General features: G+C 54.4%; 1 protein-coding gene across 14 annotated transcripts in view; it reads left to right on the top strand.

The window, feature by feature from the left end:
• Nucleotides 1-26,934, top strand: part of DAAM2 (dishevelled associated activator of morphogenesis 2) — a 115,163-nt gene that overhangs the window by 75,175 nt on the left and 13,054 nt on the right. For 5 of the 14 annotated variants that reach the window (XM_017345100.4, XM_017345097.4, XM_070074106.2 and 2 more), the window contains 15 exons: nt 2,459-2,533; nt 2,957-3,051; nt 5,635-5,968; nt 6,756-6,866; nt 8,810-8,913; nt 9,956-10,022; nt 11,147-11,264; nt 13,793-13,931; nt 16,512-16,570; nt 16,682-16,920; nt 17,426-17,728; nt 21,682-21,789; nt 24,258-24,284; nt 25,263-25,369; nt 26,393-26,477. In XM_017345100.4, the coding sequence (XP_017200589.3) occupies nt 2,459-2,533; nt 2,957-3,051; nt 5,635-5,968; nt 6,756-6,866; nt 8,810-8,913; nt 9,956-10,022; nt 11,147-11,264; nt 13,793-13,931; nt 16,512-16,570; nt 16,682-16,920; nt 17,426-17,728; nt 21,682-21,789; nt 24,258-24,284; nt 25,263-25,369; nt 26,393-26,477 (1,971 nt within the window). The remainder of the gene's footprint in view (nt 1-2,458; nt 2,534-2,956; nt 3,052-5,634; nt 5,969-6,755; nt 6,867-8,809; nt 8,914-9,955; nt 10,023-11,146; nt 11,265-13,792; nt 13,932-16,511; nt 16,571-16,681; nt 16,921-17,425; nt 17,729-21,681; nt 21,790-24,257; nt 24,285-25,262; nt 25,370-26,392; nt 26,478-26,934) is intronic. The other 9 variants (XM_070074108.2, XM_089333248.1, XM_089333252.1 and 6 more) reach the window with 5 other exon arrangements.

The raw sequence follows: 26,934 nt of genomic DNA, 5'->3' as shown, positions 1-26,934 counted from the left end.
ACATTTCTAGGCTTGGGTTGTAGCTTGTTCCTTCCTCTTTGTAGTGTGGGTATCTGGCGGGGGAGGGGGGGTGTGTGTGGATGAGGGCCTGGAAGGCACCGTCACTCCAGTGTGCTCCTGGGAGCATTCTGTGTGGTGCCTGCTCCCCCATCCCCAGGCCTCATCACAATTCTTCTCACTTCCTTGCAGGATATTTGTCCCATTGCTGGCTCTGCTCTGAGCCACACGGACCTTATCAAACTGGAGGACTGGAATCCTCCTGCTGTTCAGAGAGGAAGGAACCCAAGAAAGAACTCAGTAGAGTTATTTGTTCCATGGATGAGGCAAGGAAGGCGCAGGGAGACTGTGGACTTGGCCAGGCCCCTGGGAAGTTAAGGTCAGGGGCCCACAGGGCTGCTAGACCTCAGGATGGCTGGGGGCAAAGTGCCGGGATCTGGGCCGGGGCTGGCGCTGTGGCTCACTTGGTTAATCCTCTGCCTGCGGCGCCTGCATCCCATATGGACGCCGGGTTCTAGTCCCGGTTGCTCTTCTTCCAGTCCAGCTCTCTGCTGTGGCCTGGGAAGGCAATGGAGGATGGCCCAAATGCTTGGGCCCTGCACCCGCATGGGAGACCAGGAGGAAGCACCTGGCTCCTGGCTTCAGATCGGTGCAGTGCGCCAGCCGTGGTGGCCATTTGGGGGATGAACCAACTGAAGGAAGACCTTTCTCTCTGTCTCTCTCGGTGTCTAACTCTGCCTGTCAAAAAAAAAAAAAAAAAGAAAAAAAAAAAAAAAAAGAAAAGAAAAGTGCCAGGGTCTCAGAACCTGTGGATGCCTGGTCCACACACACTGCGGGCCACTGTTGTATACTCGATGCACACTTATTAAGCACTTAGAATACCATGCTCTGCGAATCTCACTGTGAGAAAAGCAAGCCTTACAAAAGCTTAATTCAAAGGAGGAGGAAAGAAGAAAGGAGGAAAGGAGAAAATATATTTTAGGAGTCATTAAACACATCTCGTGATTTTCTACACACTGCATTGGTTTACTATGGAGTTTCCATACGTTGATCAATACAAAATGTATTAAAATATATGGGCATCTCTTACCATCTTCCAAACCACATGCATTGACAGCCCTCTGCTCTCCTCTCTAACACCCCACCCTTCACCTGTCTCAGCTGACCCCAGCCCAATCCCCTAGGGCCCCGCCCCCTTCACACTGCTGCATTAGGGGCCGGCCTCCTCCACCAGGTCCACCATGGACAGTTCCACCGCTTCTCTGGCACTGGCTTGCTGTGTGGAAGGCAGAAGCCCTCATGTTTTCCCTGGTACTTTCAGAGCCGAGTCCAGTGAGTGGTGCTCATTAAACGCCTGTGGCTTGGGCGCAGGGCAGTGTGTGTCTGCTGAAGCTGCTGGTTTTCATGGGGTGACTCCTCCTCCAGGGCAGAGCACTTGGCTCTCAGTCGTGGACTGTGACACGTAGCAGGTGTGAAGTCACAGCACCAAAACAAGGCGGCTTTCCCACTCGTCCCACATTGGGATTTTATAAAAAATGGTGACGCTGGAGTAGGCAGAGCTGAGGGATGCGGGGCTGGCAGGCAGAGGGGCAGGGGGAGGCAAGTTTTCACACTGACTTGGAAGCAAGAGGAGCATCCAGAGTGACCAGGGCGTGGGGCAGGGGTGAGCGGGATGCATGCCCTGTCCTGGGGCAGAGCCACGTGGCGAGAGAGGCTGCTGTTCAAGCACCCTTAGTATTGATTTCCTTTTAGTATTGATCCAATGCCATCACCTCTTACAGGTGTCTGGGGAAGAACTCAGACTGTCTTGGGGAAAGAGGCTCTGTCTCCAGCTGCACACACCCTCACTCAGCAGAGTTGGGAGGGAGTTAAATCAGACCTACCAGGGGCTCCTGTGTCTTTCTAAAGTCCAGGGCCCTGGGAGTTCCTGTCTTTGTAAAGTCACTATTTGTTGAGCATGTGCTATGGGCCAGGCATAGTACCAAATGCATTCTGTCTGCTCAGACTCTGAAAGACGGGGTGCTTAAGTTACCAAATCATCACAAGCCAATCAATCCCTTTGTCAAATACAAGAATATGGTCAGAAAAATAAGAGGTACAAGGTCTAAGCATGCATCAGTCTTGGCTCCAACAATCATAGCGTTGTGCTTTCTTCAAATATGGGCAGAACCAATATGATGGGAGAAAATGGTTCTTAAAGAGCCATACGCATCATTTATCGCGAGCATGTCTGCCTGCACGGTTCTGGACTCATGCCATTTTCTAAGCATGAGGCTCAGGGTTCGTTATCTGCATTTTACGCAGGAAGTAATGGGAGTGTGGGGGATTCTGCAGCTTCCTCCAAGCTCCCCTGTGTGGGCAGGGCTGGGCCCAAATCCCTGTTCTGATATGGAACAGAGCTCAAGACCCCCAGCCGTGGGCCTGCCTTGCCAGCTGGGCCACACTGTCCTCTTCATTCTAGGAGCAGGAGGACCCCAACAAGCTGGCGACCAGCTGGCCGGACTACTACATTGACCGAATCAACTCCATGGCTGCGGTGAGCTGTCTGCTCCTCTTCCACGCTGCCCTTCCCTTGGCAACCTCGCCCTTCCCTTCCACCTGCCCCTGTCCCTCACACCCCAGTCGCTGGTGCTCAGCAACCTTCCAGTTACCCCCCAGTCCTGTCATAACCCACCCCTCCCCGCAGCCCTTTAAACCATCACAAGCCATGTGAACATCACACAGGCTCTGGCAACAAGCTGGGCCATTCGCCCCCATTTCACAGATGAGGAGGGTGAGGTCCAGGACCAGAACCTGGGTCTCCTCAGAGTCTGTCTTCGTCTAGCATCCCCTGAGGCCTCACCCTCTCCCGAGACAAGGGTGGCCCCTGGGTCCCTTCTGGGCTGAGGGGCCCAGGCACCGGGATGCTGGGCCACCGGTGTGGTGTGACGTCCAACTCCTGCTGCCCATGGCTCCACAGATGCAGAGTCTCTACGCCTTTGATGAGGAGGAGACAGAGATGAGGAACCAGGTGGTGGAGGACCTGAAGACCGCCCTGCGGACGCAGCCCATGAGGTGACGCCTGGGTCCCCGCCCTCCCATCCTTCCATGCCCATCCCCAGTCAGGCCCCTGTGCATCCCGAAGCCACATGCAGTGCTGCACCTGTGTTGGTGCCTGAGCCAACTGCACACTCCGTGTTCCCTGGAGTCTGTGTTGCTTGCCTCACTCCCCAGCCCTCCTGAGTGGCAGGGGAGCTGCCAAGGGGTGGGCAGGCCCAGAGGAGGGGGATGATTAGATCAAAATGGGATAAACCTTGGGTCCCAAGGAACTCTCGAGAGAAACTGAAGGCAGGTGCTTGTTTCATTCAGGGTGTGTGTGTGTGTGGGCAGAACAGGAAGGTGGTCATAAGGACAAGGTGTGTGGCAAAAGACTTTCCAATCCCTAGGACCAGGGCAAGTGCCCAGTCAGTATGAAAGTGGGCCTGGGTTGAGACGTACTCTAACCACCAGGGGGCGCTCTGATGCCCACGGGTGAGATTTGACTGTCTAGAGTAGGAGCCATGTTTGCAAAGGAAAGGGGTTGGATGGCCCAGGGGCAGTGGGAGGACTCCTGCTCCTTGCCAGCCACCGTGTGTGGAGTCCACAGAATGCCAAGAGCTGCAAGGGGTTCTTTGTGTCTGGGTCAGCCAGGGGTACACTGGACCTGGCTGGCACCAGCTGGTGAGACCTGGCTGTTGAATTTTCAACAGTTTTGCAAATTGGCTGTCAAACATAGCTGAGATTAAAATATAAATTTAGGATAAAAAATTATATTGAAAACAAAGGTAATAAACGCTTGAAACATGTCATTCTCTAATAAGCTAATCCCTTTTCTACTTTTTACCGTGAAAGATGCACCTGCCAATTAAGTGTACTCTTAAGCTTGCAACCTGTGTGTGTGTGCATGTGCACACGTGAGTGTGTGCATGATGGGGATGCCGTGTGACGGTGCCTTTCTTCCCTGGCCCAGTTCAACGATGGCTCCTTGAGGGCTTGTAATCAGCTACGCTGGGAGGATTTATACCATGGAAATGGAGAGTGCTGTGGGCAGACCTTTAATTTTTCTTTCCTCATAGATCCAGTTGCTGAAAACTAGCCATCTACTGACTGTGTGTGTGTGTGTGTGTGTGTGTGTGGAGAGAGAGATCAATCGATCGATCAATTGATTGTCTGGGTTGAGTGCTCCACCCCAGGAGCTTGGATCAGAGCCTGCAGGGAGTGAGGACATCCTGATCCGTCTGTCACTCTGCTAGGGGCTGGGGGTGGGCTCTGCTGTAGTGGGGTGCAGAGCAGGAAGAAGTCAGAAGGATTGAGAGAGAGTCACCAGGCTCATCGTCACCTCAATTTATTGGACTTTCCCATGACAAGATCCTGATCACAAAAGTGACTTATATTCATTGTGGAGCTGTTGTGGATAATAGAAAAGCATATAATGTCAGTACAAAAGTGCCTGTTGTTAACTTAATTTGATAGCATATTCGATGGTTGTAGACATATTCGTACAGCAATATAAAATGCACATAAATACATTTGGAGTAAATACATAGTGATTCCCTCAGTTCAATTTATGGCCCTCTCCTCGGATCATTAATTATTATTCTAAATCAAGAGTTCTGAATTCTCTTTGTGTGTGTACACGCACACACATGTGTGTGCCCACGTGTGCTCACCAGGGGTGTCTGGCGCCCGGGAAGATCTCTGGGCTGCTTCCCAGAAATGTTGTTTTTAAATAATAAAATAGATAGGCTTAAACAAATAAACCAATTAGATTAAAATACAGCTAGCAAACATTAAAAATGTATGAGATAGAAATGAATGTGCTTCTTTATGCCTTAAACAGCGAGAGCCAGCAGCGGGTGTGATGAGCACCATAATTTGGAAGTACTGATGAGTGTAAATGACACTTTGAGATACCTGCAACAACCATAATTTGATATGAAAATAGCTGTGATTTCTTTGGGTGACAGAGTCATGGATTCTGCTCACTCTGCTGTCATTTGTTGCCTGCATTCATCACAGAGGAAATGCTAAATTTCAGTTACCAAAAGGGAAAATATAATTTTTTTTCCCATTCTAGTCCTTGGATCCTTGAATGCCCTCTGTATGTGTGTGAGGGGAGCACAGCCTCTAGGTTAAGAACCTCTGTCCTAAGTGGGTTTTCATGGTTTCTCCTCACAGTCAGGATAACTGCTGGCTTCCTACCGATCCCTTGAAATATAGCTACCCCAGCCTTGGCCCTTGGATTTAGTGATTCTGATGGTGTCCCTGTATGGAAGTCCTGCTTGTTGTCTGACTGTCATTGTTTCTGTCCTTGCTGGAGATGGGCATTCTAATTTAAGGGCTGTAATAATGATGGATCATGGTCATCTCTCTTACCTACAAACCACTTAAGCTATGCAATGGATGGTGATATGCAAATACACAGTATTTGAAATGCAAATAAGATTTGAGTGCTCTGTGAGGGTCATAGGATTTCAATGTCTTAGACAAACTTTGTTAATAAGCCAAGCAGCCGCCCTAGGCGGGATGCACCCCACAAGCAGTAGGCTATGTGCAAAATGCATACAGAATGAAATGCAAACACAGGCTGCCTTTGGTTCTGCCGTCTCTGGCTGGTAGGTTTGTGACCCGCTTCATCGAGCTGGAGGGCTTGAGCTGTCTGCTGAATTTCCTCCGGAGCATGGACCACGCCACCTGCGAGAGCCGCATCCACACCTCCCTCATCGGCTGCATCAAGGCGCTGATGAACAACTCGCAGGGGCGGGCGCACGTGCTGGCCCAGCCCGAGGCCATCAGCACCATCGCGCAGAGTCTGCGCACAGAGAACAGCAAGACCAAGGTGGCCGTGCTGGAGATCCTGGGTGCCGTGTGCCTGGTGCCTGGCGGCCACAAGAAAGTGCTCCAGGCCATGCTGCATTACCAGGTGTACGCCGCCGAGCGAACGCGCTTCCAGGTGAGGAGGCTCAGGGTGGGGCGGAGACGTCCTGCACGGGGGACCCAGGACTCTCTGTGAGCAAAAGCTCTCTGCAGAAGGGACAGAATGCAGGCTGCAGAGAGGACTGGGGGGACACGGGGTGGGGGATGACAAATGACACGAGAGGCTGAGTTGGGGGTTTGGTTGGGAAAACGGACTAGACCTGCTCACCAGGCTGTGGGTCCCTTGAAGCTGGAATATTGGTTTGCTTCGTGCTGGGGGCTCTGCCTCTCTGAGCCCAGTACCTGACTCACAGGAGGGGCTCAGTCAAGAATTGCTGACTTGAGTGTAGTTGCTGGAAGCAAGATGTTAGGCCCCATGCCTCATGTGGGGATGCTGGGAGCTCAGGCCAAGCTGTTCTCTCTTCTGTGCTGCTTGGCCTGCCTAGAAAAGTGGCAGTGAGGAGGACAGTAAGTGTGACGTGTCCTAGCACGAGCCTGGTGCAGGGTGGATGTCAGTGGATGTGAACCGTTGTTAGGAGCTCTGCGGTTGATCTGCCGGTACGGCTGTCAGCAAGCAGTTTGGAGCCCTACTACGTGCAGAAAGTGGCCCCTGATGCTGTGTAGATGATGCAGGAGGGATGCAAGGTCAGTGTCCAGGCCAGCCAGGACCTGGACAGGGAATACACGGGGGCGGTGAGCAGATGGAATATAGTCAGCATCCAAGCAGGGCTGCAATGCCGGCCAGCAGTGGGGACCGAGCCCCAAGGCTGCCCCCGTAGAACCCTGAGCCCTCCCTTCCTACCCTGGCCTGCCTTTCCGCCCAGACCCTGCTGAACGAGCTGGACCGCAGCTTGGGGCGGTACCGGGACGAAGTGAATCTGAAGACAGCCATCATGTCTTTCATCAACGCTGTCCTCAACGCTGGAGCTGGAGAGGTGAGGCACCTGAGCACCTGCTCCCGGTGCGTTCGAGTGCTTCCCGGGGGGAGGGGTCCAGGCATCTGGTTGGTGTGGCTGCTGCCACCACCATCATCTTCAGGTGCCTGGCGCATGTCATGAACCCTGCTGTCACCAGGGCCAGCCCTGCACTGCACGTGACCACAGCAGGGCTTGCTGGTGGCTCTCCAAAGTAGTGGTGAGGACCAGTGCCGGCTCTCCTTCCTCTCTAAATCTGGAAGGCCCCGGCCTAGGTAGCATCCTGCCTTAGGTGTGTCATGGACAAGCCCCAGACCTGCCTGGCTGATGCTGGCTCAGGCTGGTAGGGGCTGCATCGTGGAAGGAGGCAAGTTTGGGGCTTGCTTTCTAGGCCTTTCTAGGGACCTGCTTCTGGAGTGGTTTCTGGGATGACTGGTGATGCTTTTCTGGCATCTTCTATCGGAGGCATGGCTTCTGTTTGCTTTTCCCTTTGGGGCCAGCATGGGAGTCTCAGACCACAAAAATTAGAAGAAACCGTTAAAGAGCAGAAGAGATGACCTCCCTAAACTCTAAGACAATCAGATGTTCCAATCAAGGTCAACTTGAAGGGCGGAAGGGAAAAAGGGGGCAAATGACCTCTGCCTCCCCCTCCTTTGTGCCGGCATACCTTCACGTGTGCAGTCCTGCTGACCTGGGTCACGGGGGTGGAAAGGGGGAGGGTGTCATCTGCCCCTTGCATGATGCTACCTGGTCAGTACCAACTGTCTGTGGCTGGTTTGTGTTTGATTAGTTGGTGACCATGTCTCATCTGGTAAGTAGTACAGATCTCCTCCCCTAGATAAGTACTGGAGTACTCCATTTTGCAAATGGAGAAACCAATGCTTTCCCAAAGTTATAATTTTTTACTTTTTTATTTAAAGATTTAGTTATTTATTTCAAAGTCAGAGTTATACAGAGAGGCAGAGAGAGAGAGGGGGAGAGAGAGAGAGAAAGAGGTCTTCTGTCCACTGATTCACTCTCCAATTGACTGCAACAGCCAGAGCTGTGCTGATCTGAAACCAGGAGCCAGGAGCTTCTTCCCAGTCTCCCACATGGGTGCAAGGGCCCAAAGACTTGGGCCCTCTTCTACTGCTTTCCCAGACCATAGCAGAGAGCTGAATGGGAAGTGGAGCAGCCAGGTCTTGAACTGGCACCCATCTGGGATGCTGGTACTGCAAGTAGCGCCCTTTCCAGCTATGCCACAGTGCCAGCCCCTCCCAAGGTTATAGAACTGGTAAGTAGGCCTGGTATCGTGGTGTAGCAAGTAAAGTGGCCTCCTGAGATGCTGGCATTCCATATGGGTGCTGGTTCATGTCCTGGCTGCTCCAAGTCCAGTCCTACTCCCTGCTTAATGACCTAGGAATAGCAGCGGAAGATGGCCTAAGCACTTGGGCCCCTGCCATCCACATGGGAGAACTGGATGAAGCTCCTGGCTTCAGCCTGGCCCAGTGCCCGTTGCAGCCACCTGAGGAGTGAACCAGTGGGTGGAAGATCTCTATCTCTCCCCCACCTCTGTAGATCTGACTTTTAAATAATAGATAAACAAAAACATTTTTTTAAAGTAAGTAGTAGAGCAGGGATTTGAGCTAAGACCTGTCTGACCCCAAAGCTTGAGTTCTGGGTCCCCTACACCACTGCTCTTCAGTGTCGGAGGCAAAGAGAGAACCGGTCAGGGGCTTGAGGGCAGTGAGGCAGGAGACCTAAATGGAACTGGGCCGTGGCCTGCGTTAGAGAAAGGGCTAAGTCGGAGGATGCTTCTTCCCATGTTTCCTTGGGCGTCTGGGCCTGGGGGCAGTTACAGGTGTGTTTGCTGCCAGAGATGTGCTGTGACTGTAGCGGGGGCATTGGAGATGGGTCCACCAGGGACTCTTGTGGGTGTTGAGACCAAAGCTGCTTCTCCCTTGTGTGCCTCCTCCCCGCCCCAGGATAACCTGGAGTTCCGCCTACATCTACGGTACGAGTTCTTGATGCTGGGGATACAGCCTGTGATTGATAAACTCCGACAACATGAGAACGCCATCCTGGACAAGTAAGGCCCAAGCCACCCAGCCCCTCTGCAAACCTGAGGACCTTAGGGAAGGCTGCACTTGTCCCTAAAAGTGACCTGCCATGCCCAGCATAGTCCAGGGTCCGCTCAGTGTGGGGCAGCTGTGCCCTTGTCTGTCTCTTGCTGACCTACCCGTCTTACCTCTGCAGTTACAGAGTTGAACCCAGTCGTCCTCGGCCATGGCAGTACTGCCCCCTGGGGGACATTTGGGAACACGTGGGGGCATTCTCTGGTTTTCAAAGAGGTTGGTGGAGGACATGGCTGGTGTTGGTTGTTGGGTCAGGAATGCCAAACATCCTGCAGTGTAGTCCTGCCCAGCCAAGAAATGCCCCACTCAGAGTGCATGCCATCAGCCCCTTGCTGATCCAAGGGCACAGCTAAATTCCTGCAAGCCGTCTCTTGTTCTGTCCCTTCAGGCTGGGTTTTAAGGAAGCAAGGATGGATCCTTTTGAGAAAGAGTTGGGTTGTGTTGTGGAAGAAGAACAGGAAATGAAAGAGAGACTGGCCATGAGGGGTGACTGAGGGGCAGTGTGAAGACCCTGGGGAAGATGGAGTGTGGGGGCTGTGGTCCTACCACTGAGGTGACTTCATCGCAGGAGATATTGGGCGATGGTTAGTGGCCTTTTTGGTTGTCACATTGAGTAGTTCTACTGGTATCTGGTAGGCAGAGGCCAGGGATGCTGTCAGCATCCAACAGTACACACGTCAGCCTCCCACAGCCATCGACAACCAAGCCAAGAATGTCAGTGGTGCCCGAGCGGAGGAACCTGGAGTGGGGTGATGGTGATGGAACGCTGGGTTGGCCTGCAGGAGGGCCGAGCGAATCGGGAAGGGGGCGTGTGTGTTGGCCTGTGGACAGATGGCTTCCTTCTGCTTTTGCCTGGGCCTCACTTCAAGAACACATTCAGATCACACCAGCCAGTGTAGGGCTCAGAGGAGCCGTAGCCCCCCGAGCAGGGATGTTCTGGCTGTAACATCTCCACCCTCCCTGCCCGTCTTCCCCCCGCCTCCCCATCCTCTCTAGGCACTTAGACTTCTTCGAGATGGTCCGGAACGAGGATGACCTGGAGCTGGCCAGGAGGTTTGACATGGTGAGGAGCCTGTGGGGTTGAGGTGATGCCAGGGGGTTTCCAAGCAGTCCTCCCGCACACACTGACGCAGAGCGTGTGCCCGGGTGGGCCCGTGTTCCCTGGGTTCCCTCGTGGGTTTCGCCATGGCTGAGACCATGGCTGTGCGCTGGCGTTGGACAGCATCTGATGGGCTTTGCCTGAGTCCTCACCTGGTCACCTGCTTCTGAGGAGGCCAAAACCCCTAACGAAGACCAAGGGAGAGCCTGCTCGTGCACAAGATCAGTCTCCAGTGCCTTTCCTGAGCCGCCTCTCCTGCCTCCTCCCAGCAATTTCCCGAGTCCCTTCTCTCCATCTCTAGTCAGCTCATGAGCAGCAAGGCTTGATTTTAGTCTTAGAGATCCTGGAAGCACACAACTCTGCTGTTCAGTGTTGTGTTACCAGAGCCCTATCTGAAGAGAAGCATAGTTCTGGGCACTGCCATCACCAAGCCCCATCCCAGTGCCCTCTCGTCAGCCCTGCACGTGTAGATGAAGACTTGGGGGTGAGAGAGGGCGAGTCTTTCCTGGTGCTACACAACCAAGGGCTGGGCAGGGGCTTCTAACCCAGGTGGTAGACCCCTGCCCCGTGCCAACAGCCTACCTGGAGTCATCGACACCCCGGCTCCTGTCCCTTAGCTTGCCGCAGTAGTCCTCCACCAGGCAAAGTTTTGTGCCCTTTCCCCCAGGGACATTTGCAATGGCAGAAGACATTTTTAGCTGTCACCACTGGTGTCAGGGGTGCCACCGGCACCCAGGAGGCAGAGGCCAGGGGTGCTTCTGAATACCCTACAATGCATAAGACAGCCCTTCTCTACATACAACAAAGACTTAGCCACCCAAGATGTCATAGTGCTGAGATGGAATAACCCTAGTTTATGTCATTAATAATCTCCTCCTCCTCCTCCCTCTCCCCTCTCCCCTTCCCTCCCTCCCTTTCCCTCTCTCCCCTCCTCCTCTCTCCCCTTCCTTCTCTCCCAGAGGTGGGGGGAGGAAACTGCTCCTGGGATGTGGGACTTAGGTCACAGACTCAGGGCCTTCTCTCCCCCATGTCCATTTCCCCCACTGCCACCTCTCCCCATTCATGGTGCCCTCCGCCCCCACCCCCAGGTCCACATAGACACTAAGAGCGCCACCCAGATGTTCGAGCTGATCCACAAGAAGCTGAAACACACAGAGGCCTACCCCTGCCTGCTCTCTGTCCTGCACCACTGCCTTCAGATGCCCTGTGAGTACCCCACACTCACTGCCCCCTCAGCTGGGCCTGGGCCCAGGGACGGGCCAGTGGAAACAGGGTCCCAGGGCCTCCCTTGCTTGCTGCTCTGACCATGTCTCCCTTGGCACCCCGAGGCCCCTGGCTCTGTTCTTCCCTCGCTGCCTTGGTCAGGCCGTCCACTGTTACCTGAGGGAGGAGCTGGGGAGCGTGGCCCTGAGCATCTGCAACATCCTAGTCCAACAAGCAGTAGATCTCTCATTGCAAGATCAAAACCGCTCTGGCCGGCAGCTCGTGACAGAGGAGGGGCCGGTCCTCTTGGGGGATTCCAAAAAGAAGCTTCTGTGCCTGCCTGGGAAAGCAGCTGCGTAGATGTGGCATGAACACTTCTACCTTTTAAAAAGGTGCTATCAGCCCCTCTCTAGCTGACTCCCACCCAAACATCCTTGCCTCTGCCTCTCTAAAAATGCCTAATGCTGGCATGTATGGGTGCAGATGGAGAAATTTTTAAGATCCAGGTGTGCACAGTGATCGAATTATTTATAATTACTAATAGCCACCCCACAATGCAATTTGAAATAAGCTTTAACTGTACCGTTTGGTACTTAACCCCCTCACACAGAAAACTAGTGTGGCCTATGAGAACGTTCAGCTAGCCAGACTTTCCTATGTGGAGGTGACGGTAGTGCTGGTGATCCCACGGTGGCTGCTACAACGTGTTGTGCAGCAAAGCTGAGCCAGGCCTGGAGCTAGGCGCTTGCGCACAGGGCTTCTCTCCCTTGGGATGTGCATTGTTATCTTCATTTGGTAGGGCCCAGACCTGAGGCTGAGCGTGTTATTTTATGGATGTATGTATTTGAAAGATTTATTTATTTATTTGAAAGAGTTACAGAGATGGAGAGACAGAGAGAATGTTCCATCTGTTGGTTCACTCCCTTGATGACCTCAGGGGCCAGCACTGGACTGGGCTGAAGCCAGGAGCTTCTTCCAGGTCTCCCACGTTGGTGGTATAGGCCCAAACACTTGGGCCACCTTCGGCTGCTTTTCCTAGGCCATTAGCAGGGACTTGGATCAGAAGAGGGTTAGTTGGTCTTGAACTGGTGCTCATGTGGAATGCCAGCATTGTAGGTGGTGGCTTAACCTGCTGTGCCACAGCGCTGCCCCTGAGCGTGTTCTTTCCATATAGAAGGAACTGTCATTTCTCTGTGGTCACAACTTCAGATGAAACACATTCCGCCTCTGCTAGCTGGTGACCTGACTTGGAAAGTAGATGGAAACCTACACCACTTTGCAATGCACCTGCTCATGGAGCGGTGGAAAGGAGGACAGTCGCTGGCCTGCACTAGGAAGCTGTTAGTTCTCTGAAGCTCCACCCAGAAGTTCTACATGGAAGGCCAGGGAAACCCGATTCTTCTGCTCCTAGGATTCCTGTGTTCAGTGTTCTGTGTTGTCCACTAATCCTACTTTTCTCCCAGATGGGTCTCTGTAGACTGGGTTGTCTGCCTTGTCAGCGTTATGATGTGACTTTGACATCAGGATTGTGCTGGTTGGTTTCCCCTCATGGTCACTGGAGACAAAGTGCTTGGGGTCAAGAACCAAGGAAGGAGGGGCCTGGTGTCATGGCATGGCAGGTAAAGCAGCCACCTACACTGCCAGCATCTGATGTGGGAGCTGACTCAAGTCCCAGCTGCTCCACTTCCAATCCATCTCCCTGTTAATGGCTTGGGAAAGCAGTGGAAGACAGCCCAAGTGCTTGGGCTTCTGCAGCCCATGCAGAGACCTGGAAGCAGCTCCTGGTTTGGTTCCAGCCATTACGGTCATCTGGGGAGTGAACCAGCAGGTGGAAGATTTCTCTCTCTCTCTCTCTCTCTCTCTCTCTCTGTCTCTCCATCTTTCTCTAACTCTTTCAAATAAATAAATATTTTTTTAAAAAAACTGAGGAAGGAGAGCTTATGGCCATTATGTGAAATAAAGTCCAGGAACATCCAAATTAGAAAGGACTGGAGTGAGACCCTGGAAGAAAAGGCACAATACATGATCTCTTTGTCTTCCTAGTTCAAGGTCACCTCTAACAAGAAGTATTCCTGAATTCCACTAGCTACTTCTGTAGCTCCTTTGACCCTTTCTCAGGCTCACTTGTAATCACTTTCCAACCATCCTCTGTAAAACAATAGCGTAGTTAATCCTAAAATCTTCTGTTAAAAAAAATTCCCCTGGAGACTTCATTATTCAGCACGTAATATTTTAGAACAGATGCTTCTTATAGATAGTATAAAAAGCAATTTGCCTTCCCAGGGTCTAAACAGGGTAGCAAGGAAGCCAGGGAGCATTTCTGGGTGTAGGGAAATCTTTGAGAGAGCTGGCACGTTCATGGTCAGTTGTAGGTCATCAATGGCTGCTTTATGAGTCTCTGTCATCAGCAGTGGCCATCCCTGTCCCACCAGACTAGAAGCCTACCATGGGTGGGGAAGGGCACGTGTCCCCAGCCTGAGCCCAGGGCAGGCTCCGGGCTCAGTAAAGGTGTAACGCCCGTCCTCCCTCAGACAAGCGGAACGGCGGCTACTTCCAGCAGTGGCAGCTCCTGGACCGCATCCTGCAACAGATTGTGCTTCAGGATGAGCGAGGTGTGGACCCGGACCTGGCTCCGCTGGAGAACTTCAACGTCAAGAACATCGTCAACATGTGAGCCGCGACCCGCCTCTGCCCCGACTGCCTCCACCTTCCGTCTCTCTCCCACCCTGGGCCTCGGCACTGAGACCTTTGGCTCCCTCTGTCAACCCAGACGTCCCCCTGGGTCCCGAGCAGCGTTGTCCAGGACAGCTCCCTGAGCGGGTGGAGATGCCGCATCTCTGCCGCACTGTCCAGCAGAGTGGTGAATGTGGCTGTTGAGTGCTTCCCAGATGGCTAGTGTGACACGGAATTTAACATTGTATTTAAGTTTGCACGGCCATGTGACTGGTTGTTCCCATGTCAGAGAGCATGGGTGCACAAGGTGTGTGTTCACCTCTCAGTGACTCACTGCACGGGTTGGGTAGAGCAGGGATTTCAGCACAGTAACCTAGACTCTGCTGAACAAGCTCCCGTACGTGGACCGCCTCCACGCCTCTATGCAGTTTTCCTATGGCCCATGAGCTAAGGATTTTTTTTTTTTGCAGTTTAAACACAAGAATACTGCAGACTGTATGTGAACATGAAAGCAAAAATATGCTCTGTAGTCCTTTATAGCAAGTTTGCCCATGACTGACAGAGAGGGCAGCCATTTGGCCACGGGGCTGCTGGGTGGGATGGTCAGATGCTGGGGTCTCTGGTTTTACCACCTTTTGCTGACTGTGGTGTAGAGAGACATGGAGAACTAAACTGAAATGCATATCAATGAAACACACTGCTTTCAAATTTTGAATTTTCACCTAGCTTTCTGTGCGAGCCTGAGCTAATTGCCCACAAGGAGATAAATTGGCTCTCAAGGATTCATTATATTGCATTCTAAAGCTCAGTAAAACATTGTTGCACCTTTTTTTTTTCACTTGCACAAATCATCAGATGTTGATGTCATGAAAATCCTAACTGGTTTATTGGACAAGTGCAACTAGAAAAATGATCCAAAAGCAGTTATTGCCATGTTTCCCACCATTCTGCACCGTGGGCGTTTAGTGAGGAGACTTCCCAATGCAGCCTTTGCTCCTCCTTAGACTACAGAAGCCCTAAGATCTCTGGGGGGACCACCCCCAGGTATGCATCTGCACCTGTGGCTTGATTTGGCCTTTCAGTCTCCCTGCTCCACCAGTGGGCCCAGGGAGGCCAGAATGGCGGAGGTGCGCGCATACGTGCCCATGATGAATGGCTTCTTTGCTCTGTCCCCCTCCTTCCAATCCCTTCTCTCTCCCACCTGCCTTTCCACTAGCTAACCCTCAACAGGGGCAGCCTGGGGGCAGGAAGGAAAAGGGGAAAAGGTCTTAACTCAGCAGGTAACTGAGTAAATAGGCTTCCTGCTCTGTGGGCTGGGTACAAGGGTAAGGATGCTTGTCTGTTGCTGGCATTGACAAGTTCCTCGCTGCGTGTGTCTCGTTATAAAACCCAGCTCACGGGCATGCAAGATTTTCTTTGCAGCTGGCTGCTTGAAGCCGCTGTCCCATCAGCCTCTGGTTCACGCAGACTGCTGGTGTTGACATGGCCAGTTCTGTCCCAGGCAGGCCCTTCAGACAGGAGTCATGTGGCTTCAGCCCAGTTCCCCCACAAGGCTTACATCTGGCCGAGGGGCAGCCCTTACACAACCTCCTGTGCCAAAATTCCCGAGGGGGCTGGCAGATCCTGGCATGGTGGCACTCACCCGCTCAGTCATGCTTCAGCCTCTGAATTCACCCCTCCCTGAGTCAGACCCCAGTCCTCCTTGCTGCCTTCCCAGTGTCGGCAGACATGGGTGGGCCCACGGGAACCCCTGCCCTGGGTGGTGGGAAGGAGGCAGGGTTGGGAAGACAGCAAAGGCTCTCTCCAAAGAAATCTCTCCACCAAATATTACCCTTTCTCAGTGCTGTGTCCCCTCCATAGCATGGATCTGGTTGAAGGGCCCACAAGTCATGCACTTACCGCTTCTGCACTTAGATATTTGTGGAAGGAGTGGTTACTGGGATCTCTCCCCTTTCACCCTGGTGTCAAGATGAGAGCATGGTTTTCACCCCTTATTTCAAGGGTCTGACATAGATGAGGCCCTCTTGTTTCAGACATCCTCTTTCACCTCCACACACTCATTTTGTCTTGTAGGAGTAGGCGATTTCTCTCACTCTTACACATGAGAAGCCTGCACCATGGTGTGGTCAATATTTTGGTCTCTCTCTGAGGCCAGGGTCTATTTTCACAAAGGGAGACATGTCATACAAGCAAGGGAAGCCTGAGATTCAGTCCTAGTTAACCTGAGATTCAGTCCTAGTTCACCTGAGATTCAGTCCTAGTTCACCCGCTGAATAGCTCTTGGCAATGTTGCTGGTCTCTGAGCCTCAGGAGCTCGACATGAACCACCAAGGGATTGGATTCTAAGGCGTCTAAGGTTCTTTGTACTCTGGTAGTGCTCACCGATGTGCAATGAGAACTGGGCAGGGGTGGGGACCTGGAGGGACATCTGGGAGCTGGAATCCTAGCCTCCTACGTGTGGCTGGGCAGACTTGAGATCAGGGTCCCAAAGTGGGCAGCAGAGAGGCTTCGTGGCTCCTGGGCAGCTGTGACCGAACATCCGACAAACACGCCACCCTTCCCTCCGCTCCCCACCAGGCTCATCAACGAGAATGAAGTGAAACAGTGGCGGGAGCAGGCCGAGAAGTTCCGGAAAGGTGAGGCACCTGCTGACCGCTCCCTAACCCTCTCCCTGCCCGGCCCAGGACCCATCTTCTGCCACAGAGGGGTGTACAAATGTCCACCACGCCCTCCCGATCCCTTCGCAGAACACACGGAGCTCATGAGCCGGCTGGAGAGGAAGGAGCGGGAGTGTGAGACCAAGACGCTGGAGAAGGAAGAGATGATGCGGACGCTGAACAAGATGAAGGACAAGCTGGCCCGAGAGTCCCAGGAGCTGCGCCAGGCCCGGGGACAAGTGGCAGAGCTGGTAGCCCAGCTCAGTGACCTCTCAGTACGCGGGCACCCTCTCCCTTTTACAGAGCTGGGCCGAGACACTGGGCCTCAGGTTAGGGTGGGGAGAACAGTGTGGAGGGCATCTCGGACCCCAGGGTGAGGCAGAGGAGAGAGGGGGGAACCTCACGCTAGGCTGAAAGGGACCCCTAAGGCTGCATGAGTGGCATGCTCGTGTTGATTAGAAAGAGCAGCATCGTCTGTGGCTCATGCTGTCCCAGGAAGCACACCTTGGAAAGCATGGTGCAAGCGGGACTTCTGCCCCCTCCCCGTCTCAGCTGGATGTCCTGGTGCAGTCAGTGGCCTGTGCAACTGTATGGGTCAGTCCTGTGGCTGCCCTGTGAGGCTGTGACTCCAGTCGTAACTGTGTGTATGTGTTGGGGGGGTGTTGGACATTTGGGATGCAGAGGGAGCACATGAGAGCTCAGTGTGCACGGGAGGTGAGAGCCAGACTCGGGGCCCAGCACAGATGGAGAAGAGGGAGGAACAGGAGGGTGGAGAGATCTGAGTGGAAGCAGTGCTCATGGCTTTCTCCTTTTGATCCTTCTGTCTCCGTACAGACCGGCCCGGTGTCTTCTCCACCTCCCCCTGGGGGCCCGCTCACCCTGCCTTCTTCCTCGATGACAACCAACGACCTGCCCCCACCCCCACCCCCTCTCCCCTTCGCCTGCTGTCCCCCGCCACCGCCACCACCCCTTCCACCCGGTGGGCCTCCCACGCCCCCGGGTGCACCCCCTTGCTTTGGCATGGGCCTGCCCCTCCCCCAGGACCCCTTCCCCAGCAGCGATATCCCGCTCAGGAAAAAGCGTGTCCCCCAGCCTTCCCACCCGCTGAAGTCCTTCAACTGGGTCAAGCTGAACGAGGTGAGCTCCTGGGAAGGGGTCCGCGGGTCGTCCTGCAGCCGGTGGCGGTCAGCCCCATGGATGCCTCTGGCCGTTTGCATTTGTCCTTGCTGTGTTCCTCCTCTGTGGCTGCAGAGGGTGGGTTTGTTGGTGCCGGGAGACTCGCTGTGTGCTGGGGAGAACAACTCTTGTGGGGTGGTTTCTGGACACCTGGTAGAGACACCTACAAACGGAACTTGTGTGTGCTGAGGGCTAATGGAGCCACAGAGATGGCACAGCCTGGACCAGGCAGGGAGCCTTGTAGATAAGACCAAAACTGGGCTACAGCTTCAAGGACAGGGTGGGTTGGAGACTAAGAGTGGAGATGTAGGCAGGGAACTTGGGCTGATGTGGGGAGCTGAGGACGCTAAGTACAAAGGACTGAAGACTTGGGTGCCCTGAGATGCAGCCAATTGGGCGACTTCTGGGGAGGCCCATACACACCCAGACCAAGAGTTAGGGGTCCTCTGAGAAGAAGCACCAGCCCCAGGCCACACGGGAAGCAGTTTCGCTCTTGGACTTGTGTGAACACAGAGCACAGTGTTCCTGGGTGTCTCAAGACTAGGAACTGAGGACGACTCCTAGCCAGAGTCCTGCTTCTGGTGCTGTCTGATGGAAAGTCCTGTTATGAGACCAGTCACGTTGTCCCTGGAGTAAACACAGAGAGGGCAGATGGTTCCAGTGGACCCAGCCATGTCTATACATCAACAGCAGGCATACAGACTCCAGCTGAAGCTGGGGTGATGGATCTACTCTGATCTTATGTGCACGTCTTGGGCTCACTCTTGGGGGATTCACAGCTGCACCATTGTCTTTGAGCTTAAATGAGCTCAGATGGATGCTCACAAGAGATACGAGATTGTTAGTTAGGAAGGTGGCTGTTTGCTAGATGACTGCTCCTAATGCAGACCAGCTGGCCAGCTTGAAGTCTGTTTTATGTAGAGGATTTTGATGGGCAATATAATGGATCATAATAAAAGGAGCCCTGTAAGAGCTTAGTGTTTGGCAAATTAAGACATCTGTTCAAGTAAGCACTTAGGGATCCTGGGGCTGGGTTGAGGGAGAGGTCCTAACCTCTAGCCAAAGCAGGTGTGGCTCTAACTAGCCATGTGACCTGTATCTGCCATGCATGTTGTCCCTAACTGACTTGGGTTGTCTGAGATGGTCTCTTAGCTCCCTTCTGCCTTTGGTGTATCAGCTAGGTGGGAAGATGGAGCGTGAACAAGGCCCATGCATCATCTGTTGTTTCTAGTAACTCCAATCTGAGTTCTGAACACTGTAGGGCCACTTGCTAGCAACATTTTAAAGCAAGATCCTCAGAGTCTGCAGCAACTGGCCTGCAGTGGGGCCCATGGCCGCTTCTCCTCGGCCACAGGTGAGCCAGAAAGGCCAAACGCTCTGGAGAACCGAAAGCCACAGGCTGCACAGAGGCATTCAGTGTTCTTGGTCAGAAACAACATTTGAATTTATGGCGGCTCAAAAAGGAGAAATAATACACTTTTGTCTCGTCTGCTTAATTTAAGGTTTTCAACTGACAGTTTAAGGCCTTCAATGTAATGAATGGTTGGCACGCGTGCCAATGACTAAGGGAGACAGACAAGGCAGCTAATATTTTTGTGACATTTTCAGCCTAGGGAGCTTTGTGCATAGGGTTTTCTCTGGGGTCCAGTAATAGCAAAGCTTCCATGAATTCCCCCAAGGACCCAGAGTAGGCCAGAGGTTTGTTCCCAGCCTGGAGCGGGCAGGTTTGATGGAATATGCTGGAATGCACTTGTAGACTAGTTTGCTGGGGATCTGCAGAGGGGCACTGAGTAAGATCTGAGAGCTACTGCTCCAGTCCCTGGTATGTGATTGTGTGCCGGGGCAGGTGATCTAATCTTGGGGCTTCAGATTGCGGGGCCTGGCTGAAGACAGTCCTTGGAACAGTGGCTGACGGGGAGTAGGAGTCATAGGCATATTAGGTCAGTTGTTACTGGTGGCACTGCTGTGTGTGCCTATAGTGTGTTCTTGCAGTAATCCTCCATCAGCTCAGTGAGGTCAGCCACACTGACTTGGTTTGCTTGTCTGTGACGTGGTCAAAGAATAGCAGCCATCCTGGAGCCCAGGGTCCCGGTGGATGGCCTACACGAGGTCAGCCTGACCAGATAGGCAATGGGCAATGCCCAGCAAGAGAAATGTGATGAAGTCCGTTTCTGACAGAGTTCCCTGCAAACAGCATGCTGTCTCTAGAGAGGGGCGTATGCCCTAGGAATCCAGAATGGAGATGTGAGGCCCTGGCCTGAGTGGTGCACAACTTGAACTTGAGAATGATTGTGCATATCAGGGAGACAGAGGTAGGTTAGCAGACGGAGTGTGCGGGGAGCAGAGCTGCTCTCCCTGGCTCCAGACCTCAGTTAGACCCTCAGTGAAGAAGCTGGAGGTCTGGAAGTAGTCGGGGAGTTGGGGGGTGGGCCTGGTGTTTAGGAAGAAGTGAGAAAGATCCTGGTGCTCAGGCTGTGGCCCGCCCAGGGGGGGCTCTCTCCAGTGTTGCATCCTCTCTCCCACCCCAGCTTTTGTCTCCTCGCCCTGGCCTCACCAACCAAGAAGGGGCAGAGGCGGCTTCCCTTGTGGGGGCCTGGATTTAAGTGCGGGTTTCCCTCCAGAAGAGACTCAGGGCCATGCCCACCCACGTGACTTCAGCCAGCCCCCTCCCTGTCTTCCCTCGCTCAGCTCCCCTTCCCGTCTCCTCTCTGCCTCCCTCATCCCCCTTTGCAGGAGCCCAGCCTCTCCTCCCATTCCGCGTGCACACACGCATGCGCGCGCGTGTGCGCGCGCGCGCGCACACACACACACACACACACACACATGCTTGTTTCTGCCACAAGAAGAATGTGTCTGTGTTGGGCTTGGCCAGCTGCCTGTATCCCTGGCTGCCATGAGCTTCCCAGGTCTGCGTTCCACCGGAGGGTCCCCAGCCTTCCAAAGGCCACAGGAATGTCCCCACCCCCCAACTCTGGCCTAGCCTCCCCTCTGCAGAGTTTAAGAAAATAACAGTGAGGGGAAAGTATGCTTCTGTCTCCGAGCCTTGCAGAGGGGGAGTTGGAGGAGGGGGATGGGGAGGCAGTGAGCAGGTCCCCTGGCCGCCCTCCAGCCCAGGAGAGCTGGGAGGGTCTCCTCCAGAGGAGGCCAGAGCTCTGATGAGGGGTGGGCTCTGGGCAGAAGCGGGGTTCACTGTGTCCTCTGAGCCATTAGCAGAGCGTTACAAGGTTGCCGGGGTCCAGCTGTGGCTTGGCTCAGAGCCCCCATCCAGGCCCTCGTGCCAGGGTCCCTCCCAGAGATGGGGCAGTGGCTGCCTTGAGAGACCTCAGCATAGGAAACCCTGAGCCCCTTGCACTCCTAGGGCTGGGGGGCGCCTTCCCTGGGCCTCACCTCTAAAGCTGGCTGGTCTGAGCAGGGCCGCTACAGGGGCCAGTCTCCCCACGTTGGCACCTGTCCACCTCTGTGAATCTGAGAAAGTGGGAGGAGGAGTCTTGGGTGCAGGGAACCCATTCCGCGTGGAGGCTCTGAGGGTCCCGAGTATGTATGGGCCCTCATCCTTGCCGTGAGTCTGGCCAGCGACGGGGTCAAGGCCAAGCCTGCTGGCCCATGGGGGTGGGGAGCGAGGACCTGTATGAGCGCCCTGAGCATTGCTCTTGCTCTGCCTTTTTTTCCCCCTGGGGCCATTGTTCACTCACTACTGCAGCACTTCCAGGGGTTTCTGGAACATTCTCACATGTGCCCCACACAGAAGGGAGGCCTTGGCCCTGGAGCTGAGTGTTGAGGAGGGGCCGAGGTCTGAGGGGTGGGGTGGGGCGGAGCCTGGCCACTGCAGTGCTGCTGTGGGTTCGAGAGGCTGCGGGCACCCCCATAGTGAAGGAGCTGGCTCAACCGAGCCTGACTCTCACCCTGCATCTTAGGAGCGAGTCCCCGGCACCGTGTGGAATGACATCGATGACATGCATGTATTTCGGATCCTAGACCTGGAGGATTTTGAAAAAATGTTTTCAGCCTATCAGAGGCACCAGGTAAGACCCCTGGCCCCTCGCGTCTTGATATCCAGTCTGACTTCGCACACCACATGCCTTGCCCCTGTCTGAGTTCCCTCCCTCCGTCCTTCCCTCTTCCTCCTCCCTCACACACGGACGCAATGGTGTGTTCTGTGCAGGTCCCGTGTTCCTGCTGAGGATGTAGGTGCAGCCACACCCACTTCCCACCACGTCGCAGTTTGTATTTATAGGGCCAATGAGGAACTTCTATTTTGTTTATCTCTCTCATCCTGGCACTCTGGGGATGGTCATTGTTGACCAATGCTCTCTTTGACCCAGGGTTTAAGAATTATAGCTGGAAGGCATTATAACTTAAAAAAAAAAAAAACTATTTATTTGAAACATAGAGGGATAGGAGAGACAGAGATTCCCATCCGCTGGGGCACTCCCCAAATGGCCACAGTGTATGGGGCCTGGCCAGGCCAAAGCCAGGAGTCTGGGGGTCCATCTGGGTCTCCCACATGGGTGCAGGGGCCCAAACACTTGGGCCATCTTCCACTGCTTTCCCAGGCCACAGCAGAGAGCTGGATCGGACACAGAGCAACTGATACTCAAATCTGCTCGGATATGGGATGCCAGTGTTGGCAAGTGGTGGCATAACCAACCCTGCGTTATCATTTTTTTTTCTTTTGACTTATGCTGAATTTATTCCTGAGCCCTAAGTTTTTTTTTTTTCCTTCAGTTTCATCAGGAACATCTGTTTGTCCTGTGCTACCTCCTCTTCTGGTTTAGGAACAGTGTGTTCCTTTTCAGTGAGATCATCTCAGTGCTGCAGGGGGAGCTCTTGTATGGGGCCATGCGGCCATGGGCTCTGGAGGGGCTGTGGCACATCTTGTGTGCCTGGTTCACTTGGATGTGTTCAAGGACTAGGCAGTCTATACCAAAACCCTCAGTTCTGTGTTACTCTGCACTTGCAAGCACGCACAACAGAAACTCAGTGCTCTTTTTGGCCACCGACCCTGTGTGCACCCCTGCTGCTTGGCCTGGGCGCACCCAGAGATGCCATCGTAATGACGGAATGGCACACGTTGCTTCTTTCTGGCACACCTTGCTTCTTTCGTGTGATGTCGTTCAGATCCTCAGTGGTTTTCAGCTCTGCGTACCCTTGGTGGCCTGGGAAGTTTCTCAGGCTTTCTTAAAGTGAACACAGAGATTGGAACCTCTTGATTTGCACGATGTTGTGGGGTTTTCTAGGTCAAGTGAATAGTGAGCCATTCTCCCCAGTCACTTAAGGCCGCCTGCAGGAACAGGACATTGTCACTTTTCAAACTTCTCTGTTTTCGTCTCCCGACACCCTCAGAGTCTGCTGAGCAGAGGATGCTAACCCGGCAGGGAAGGCCTGCCTGCCACTCTGTGGCCCCTGACTGGCTTGAGGCCAGGGCTGGTCCCTGGGCCCACTCTGCAGGCTCTGTGTGTGGATGGCTGGCCAGCAGGTCTGGGCCTCCAGCCACAGAGGAAGTAGGGGAGGTGGCTGGTGGCCGAACACAGGGCACTCCTGAGGCAGGGGTCTCCAGCTATGCCAAGTTCTGCAGGGGAAAAGTAAAAAGGCTGGTTCTGGGACTTCATCCTTTATCAGGAGCTGAGCTGGGGCCTGGGAATCTGCATTGCACTAGCACAGCTGAGGTCCTTCTCCTGAGTCCGGTTTGGAAATCGCTGATGGCAGAGGCCGTAAGGTCATCACTTGCTCGCTCTCTCTCTGGCCTACTTAGGGGGGATGGCTGCCTCTCTGGGCTGCATTCCACCTTCCTTGAGCCTGCTTAGTCCAAACCCCTGCTCCAGGGCTGGGCTCACCCAGACTGCTGTGTCCCAGTATGCCTCCTATTTCCTGGGACGGAAGTCACATGGCCTTCTCTGTCTGGGGCTCTGGGTGCTGCCGTCTCTCCCCTCTTCATGCCCTAGGCAAGTTCTGAGTTGGTGGCTTCAACTCCATCAAGGTCAGTGGGGGAGGACACAGGGGCCGGCTGGGCCTCCTGGGGCCCCTTGAGACAGTCAAAGGACAGACAGAGGGGCAAGGAGCAAACTCAAGGGTGCTGGCTTTGCATTGCCTCAATAGATGCAACTCCCTGAGCTTCCGGCTCAAGTTTGCTTGGGTCAAAGATGAACTTGTCCTCATCCTCGGGTGCAGGAATGCCCTGAGGTCTCAGCAGAGGAGAGGGGAAGGCAGGCAGTCAAGGCCAGGGGTGGGAGAGCTGGTGCTGGGCTTCCCCGGGAGGAGCTGCCGGATCTGCTGTATCTGGCTTCTCTGTGAGTGCATGCCTGCTTCAAGCAGCTCCTGCCCCGTCCTACCGCAGGTCCCCGTCTCCACCTGTGGGGGTCTCACTGGGATGAGGGGACAGAGTAGATGTTGAAGATCCCCACATCCGTCCTGCTGTTCCTGGGTTCCTGAATCTCTTGACTAATGTTGTGCATGTTTAATTCTTTATTGGCTGTGGCTGCTACCTGCCTAGGAGCTGATAACTAATCCTCCCCAGCAGGTGAGTCACTCTCGGGCCTCTGAATACTCTAACTGCCCACTGCTGTGCTGGGCTGCTGCCCTGCACTGGGCCCCAAAGAGAGGGCTTCTCCATTCCATCTCCAGCCTCGCTGCCATTCCACACAGGGAGGCATGGGAAGAGGGCAGTCCCCAGAGAGAGAGGGTGATCATGGGAGAGGGTGGTAATGCAAACGGACTCCTGGAGCAAGGGAAGGGATCGTCCACTGGAGTGACGAGAAGGCTTCTTCTAGGTCTCTGAGGCCCAAGGCAAGGACTGCACAGACTGGGCACTGCACAATGCTAGGACCACAATTCCCAAAGACGCTGACATGGGTGGTGGCCAACGTGGAGCCCATGCTTGGAGGGAGCTCCCAGAGTGAGAACAGTACACCGGGGAGTCTCCAGCCTCCTCCCCCGCCAGGAGGGGGCATAGACAAGGAGGCGTGGGTAGGAGAAGCCCTGACTTCTTGGAACCCCAGAAGGAACTCCACCAGGGATTCTGCCTCACTGTTCCCCCAACTCTGAACCCCTGCATTCCCTTGACTCTGGGCATGCTGGGGTTGGGCCTGAAGTCCCCAGGGGCCAGGAGCTATGGCCTCATGGGAGCTTGGACCCAACTTCTCATCCTTCCCTGGGGAGGGTCCTGGGAGTGGGTAGGAGAGTGGGGGTTGATTCCCTAGGGGGCATGGTAGTTATGTCACATTGCCCAGAGCCTCGGGGATCGGTCACCCCCTGTCCCCTGGATCAGCCCCTTTGCCTGCCTTGCCCGGACAGGATAATCTTTAGAGAGGGGGCTGCTCGCTGTGCCCCTCCACCCATCCTGGCCCATGGTAAAGTTCCAGATCCCTCCCCTTCGAGTCAGTTAAGGGCCTCCTCCTGTCTTGCCGGCTTTCCCCGGCAGGAGGGTGGACCCTGGGGGTTGGGCAGGAAGCATACTAGGGAAGACACTCAACTCCTCCCCTTGGCTCCTTGGTTGCAGAAAGAGTTGGGCTCCACCGAGGACATCTACCTGGCCTCCCGCAAGGTCAAAGAGCTGTCGGTCATTGATGGCCGGAGGGCGCAGAACTGCATCATCCTTCTCTCCAAGTACGGGATGGGTTCTGGGTGGGAGGAAACGGGGGCCCCCAGGGGTCAGAGGCCCAAGCCGGGGTGGAAGCAGCTGAGTGTGGGAGTAGGGGGACGGCACCGATCTAGAACCTTGTCCTAGGAGCCTGCGTTGAGCAGCGGCGCACGGCTCTGCCCCACTCACCAGGCCCTCGGAGTGGCCTGGTCCACGTCTGGCAGTGGAGCTGCCCAGCTCAGGGAGCAGCTCAGGCCAGGGAGCGGCATGACGTCAGCCACAAAGCATTTCCTGCTGCTGCAGGACAAACGGGGCAGTGTGTGCCCTAACAGCACTGCTTCCGTGCTGGACCTCCCTCCCGTGCCAGGGTCAGAGGGCCTCACCTCCCGTACTATTCTTAGTGTTGGCTCCAGCTGCCACCGGGACGTCTGCACCCCCTCCACCCCTACCAATGCTCCAGGCCTCATTTTTCTCCCAATCTGGGGGAGGGGGTGGTTCCTAATCTCAAGGATTCCCAGCAGATGTGCATGTTGGGGCTGGGGGGAGGCAGGGAAGGGGTGGGGGTGGGGTAAGAGGGTGGCTGCTCCTTCTCCCAGCCAGCAAGACTGACTTGGACAGCTGGGTGGGAGCGAGGTGCTGTGGGAGACGGAGAGTGATTCTGCCTCTGAGAATGAGAGAAGCAGGAAACCGGCCCCACAGCCCCATCCCGCCTTGGAGATGCAGGCATGGGGAGGAGTAGGGCCAGAAACCCTTTGCCCCGTGTCTTCCATCTACACAGAAGGAGTCCCTTTCCCTCCCAAACATTTCCTTCAGCTCTGTGGAGCCTCAAGTGATAGACAGGAGACTTGGTGCAGTTAGAGGCACAAATGCTCATTCCACAGTCTGGAGAGAATCATGGGGCTTAGCCTGGTAGACGACAGAGCAGGCCAGCAGGGTTCCCGTCCCGTCGGGGAGAAGGCAGAGGCTGCACCTCCTGGGGGGAGGGGGTGGGGCTGTCCCCAGCCTGAGGACCAAGCTGGCTGCTGCTCAGCAGGTGGGTTTTGCCTTAGGTTGAAGCTTTCCAACGAGGAGATCCGGCAGGCTGTCCTGAAGATGGACGAGCAGGAGGACCTGGCCAAGGACATGCTGGAGCAGGTGAGGTCGTGCGGCGAAGGGCAGGGGAGCTGACCCTAAGGGGCAGCCATTCCCTCCCCAGCAGCCTGCAGAGAGCTGAAACTCCTGGGTCCAGGAGCAATCAGCCTGAGGGAGTGAGGGAAAGTTTCTGGAAACCTCCCTGGGCCAGCCTTTCTGGGGGAAGGCTAGAGGAGATAGGGGCTACAGTGCTCTGCAGGCCTCAGGGTAGAGTCAGAGTGTATAATGATTTTTTTCTTCTGTAAATCTCTTCCTCCTCAATTTATCATGCCCTTTAAGAGAAATGTAGGAAATATCAATAAAAAAGCACCATCAATTGGGGTTTATTAAAAGTAGGAACTTCTATCTAACAAAAGACACAATTACTAGGTGAAAAGACAAACTTGAGAAGGAGATACCTGCCGCGTGTGAAAAGCTCATGGAAAATCTTTTAATTCCATTTTCTGTGGACTTTTTGAAG

Source organism: Oryctolagus cuniculus, chromosome 5 (genome assembly GCF_051225735.1).
Source record: "Oryctolagus cuniculus isolate XC-2025 breed Fujian yellow rabbit chromosome 5, ASM5122573v1, whole genome shotgun sequence".
Lineage (NCBI taxonomy): Eukaryota > Metazoa > Chordata > Mammalia > Lagomorpha > Leporidae > Oryctolagus > Oryctolagus cuniculus.
This window is presented reverse-complemented; position numbering and strand designations above follow the sequence as displayed.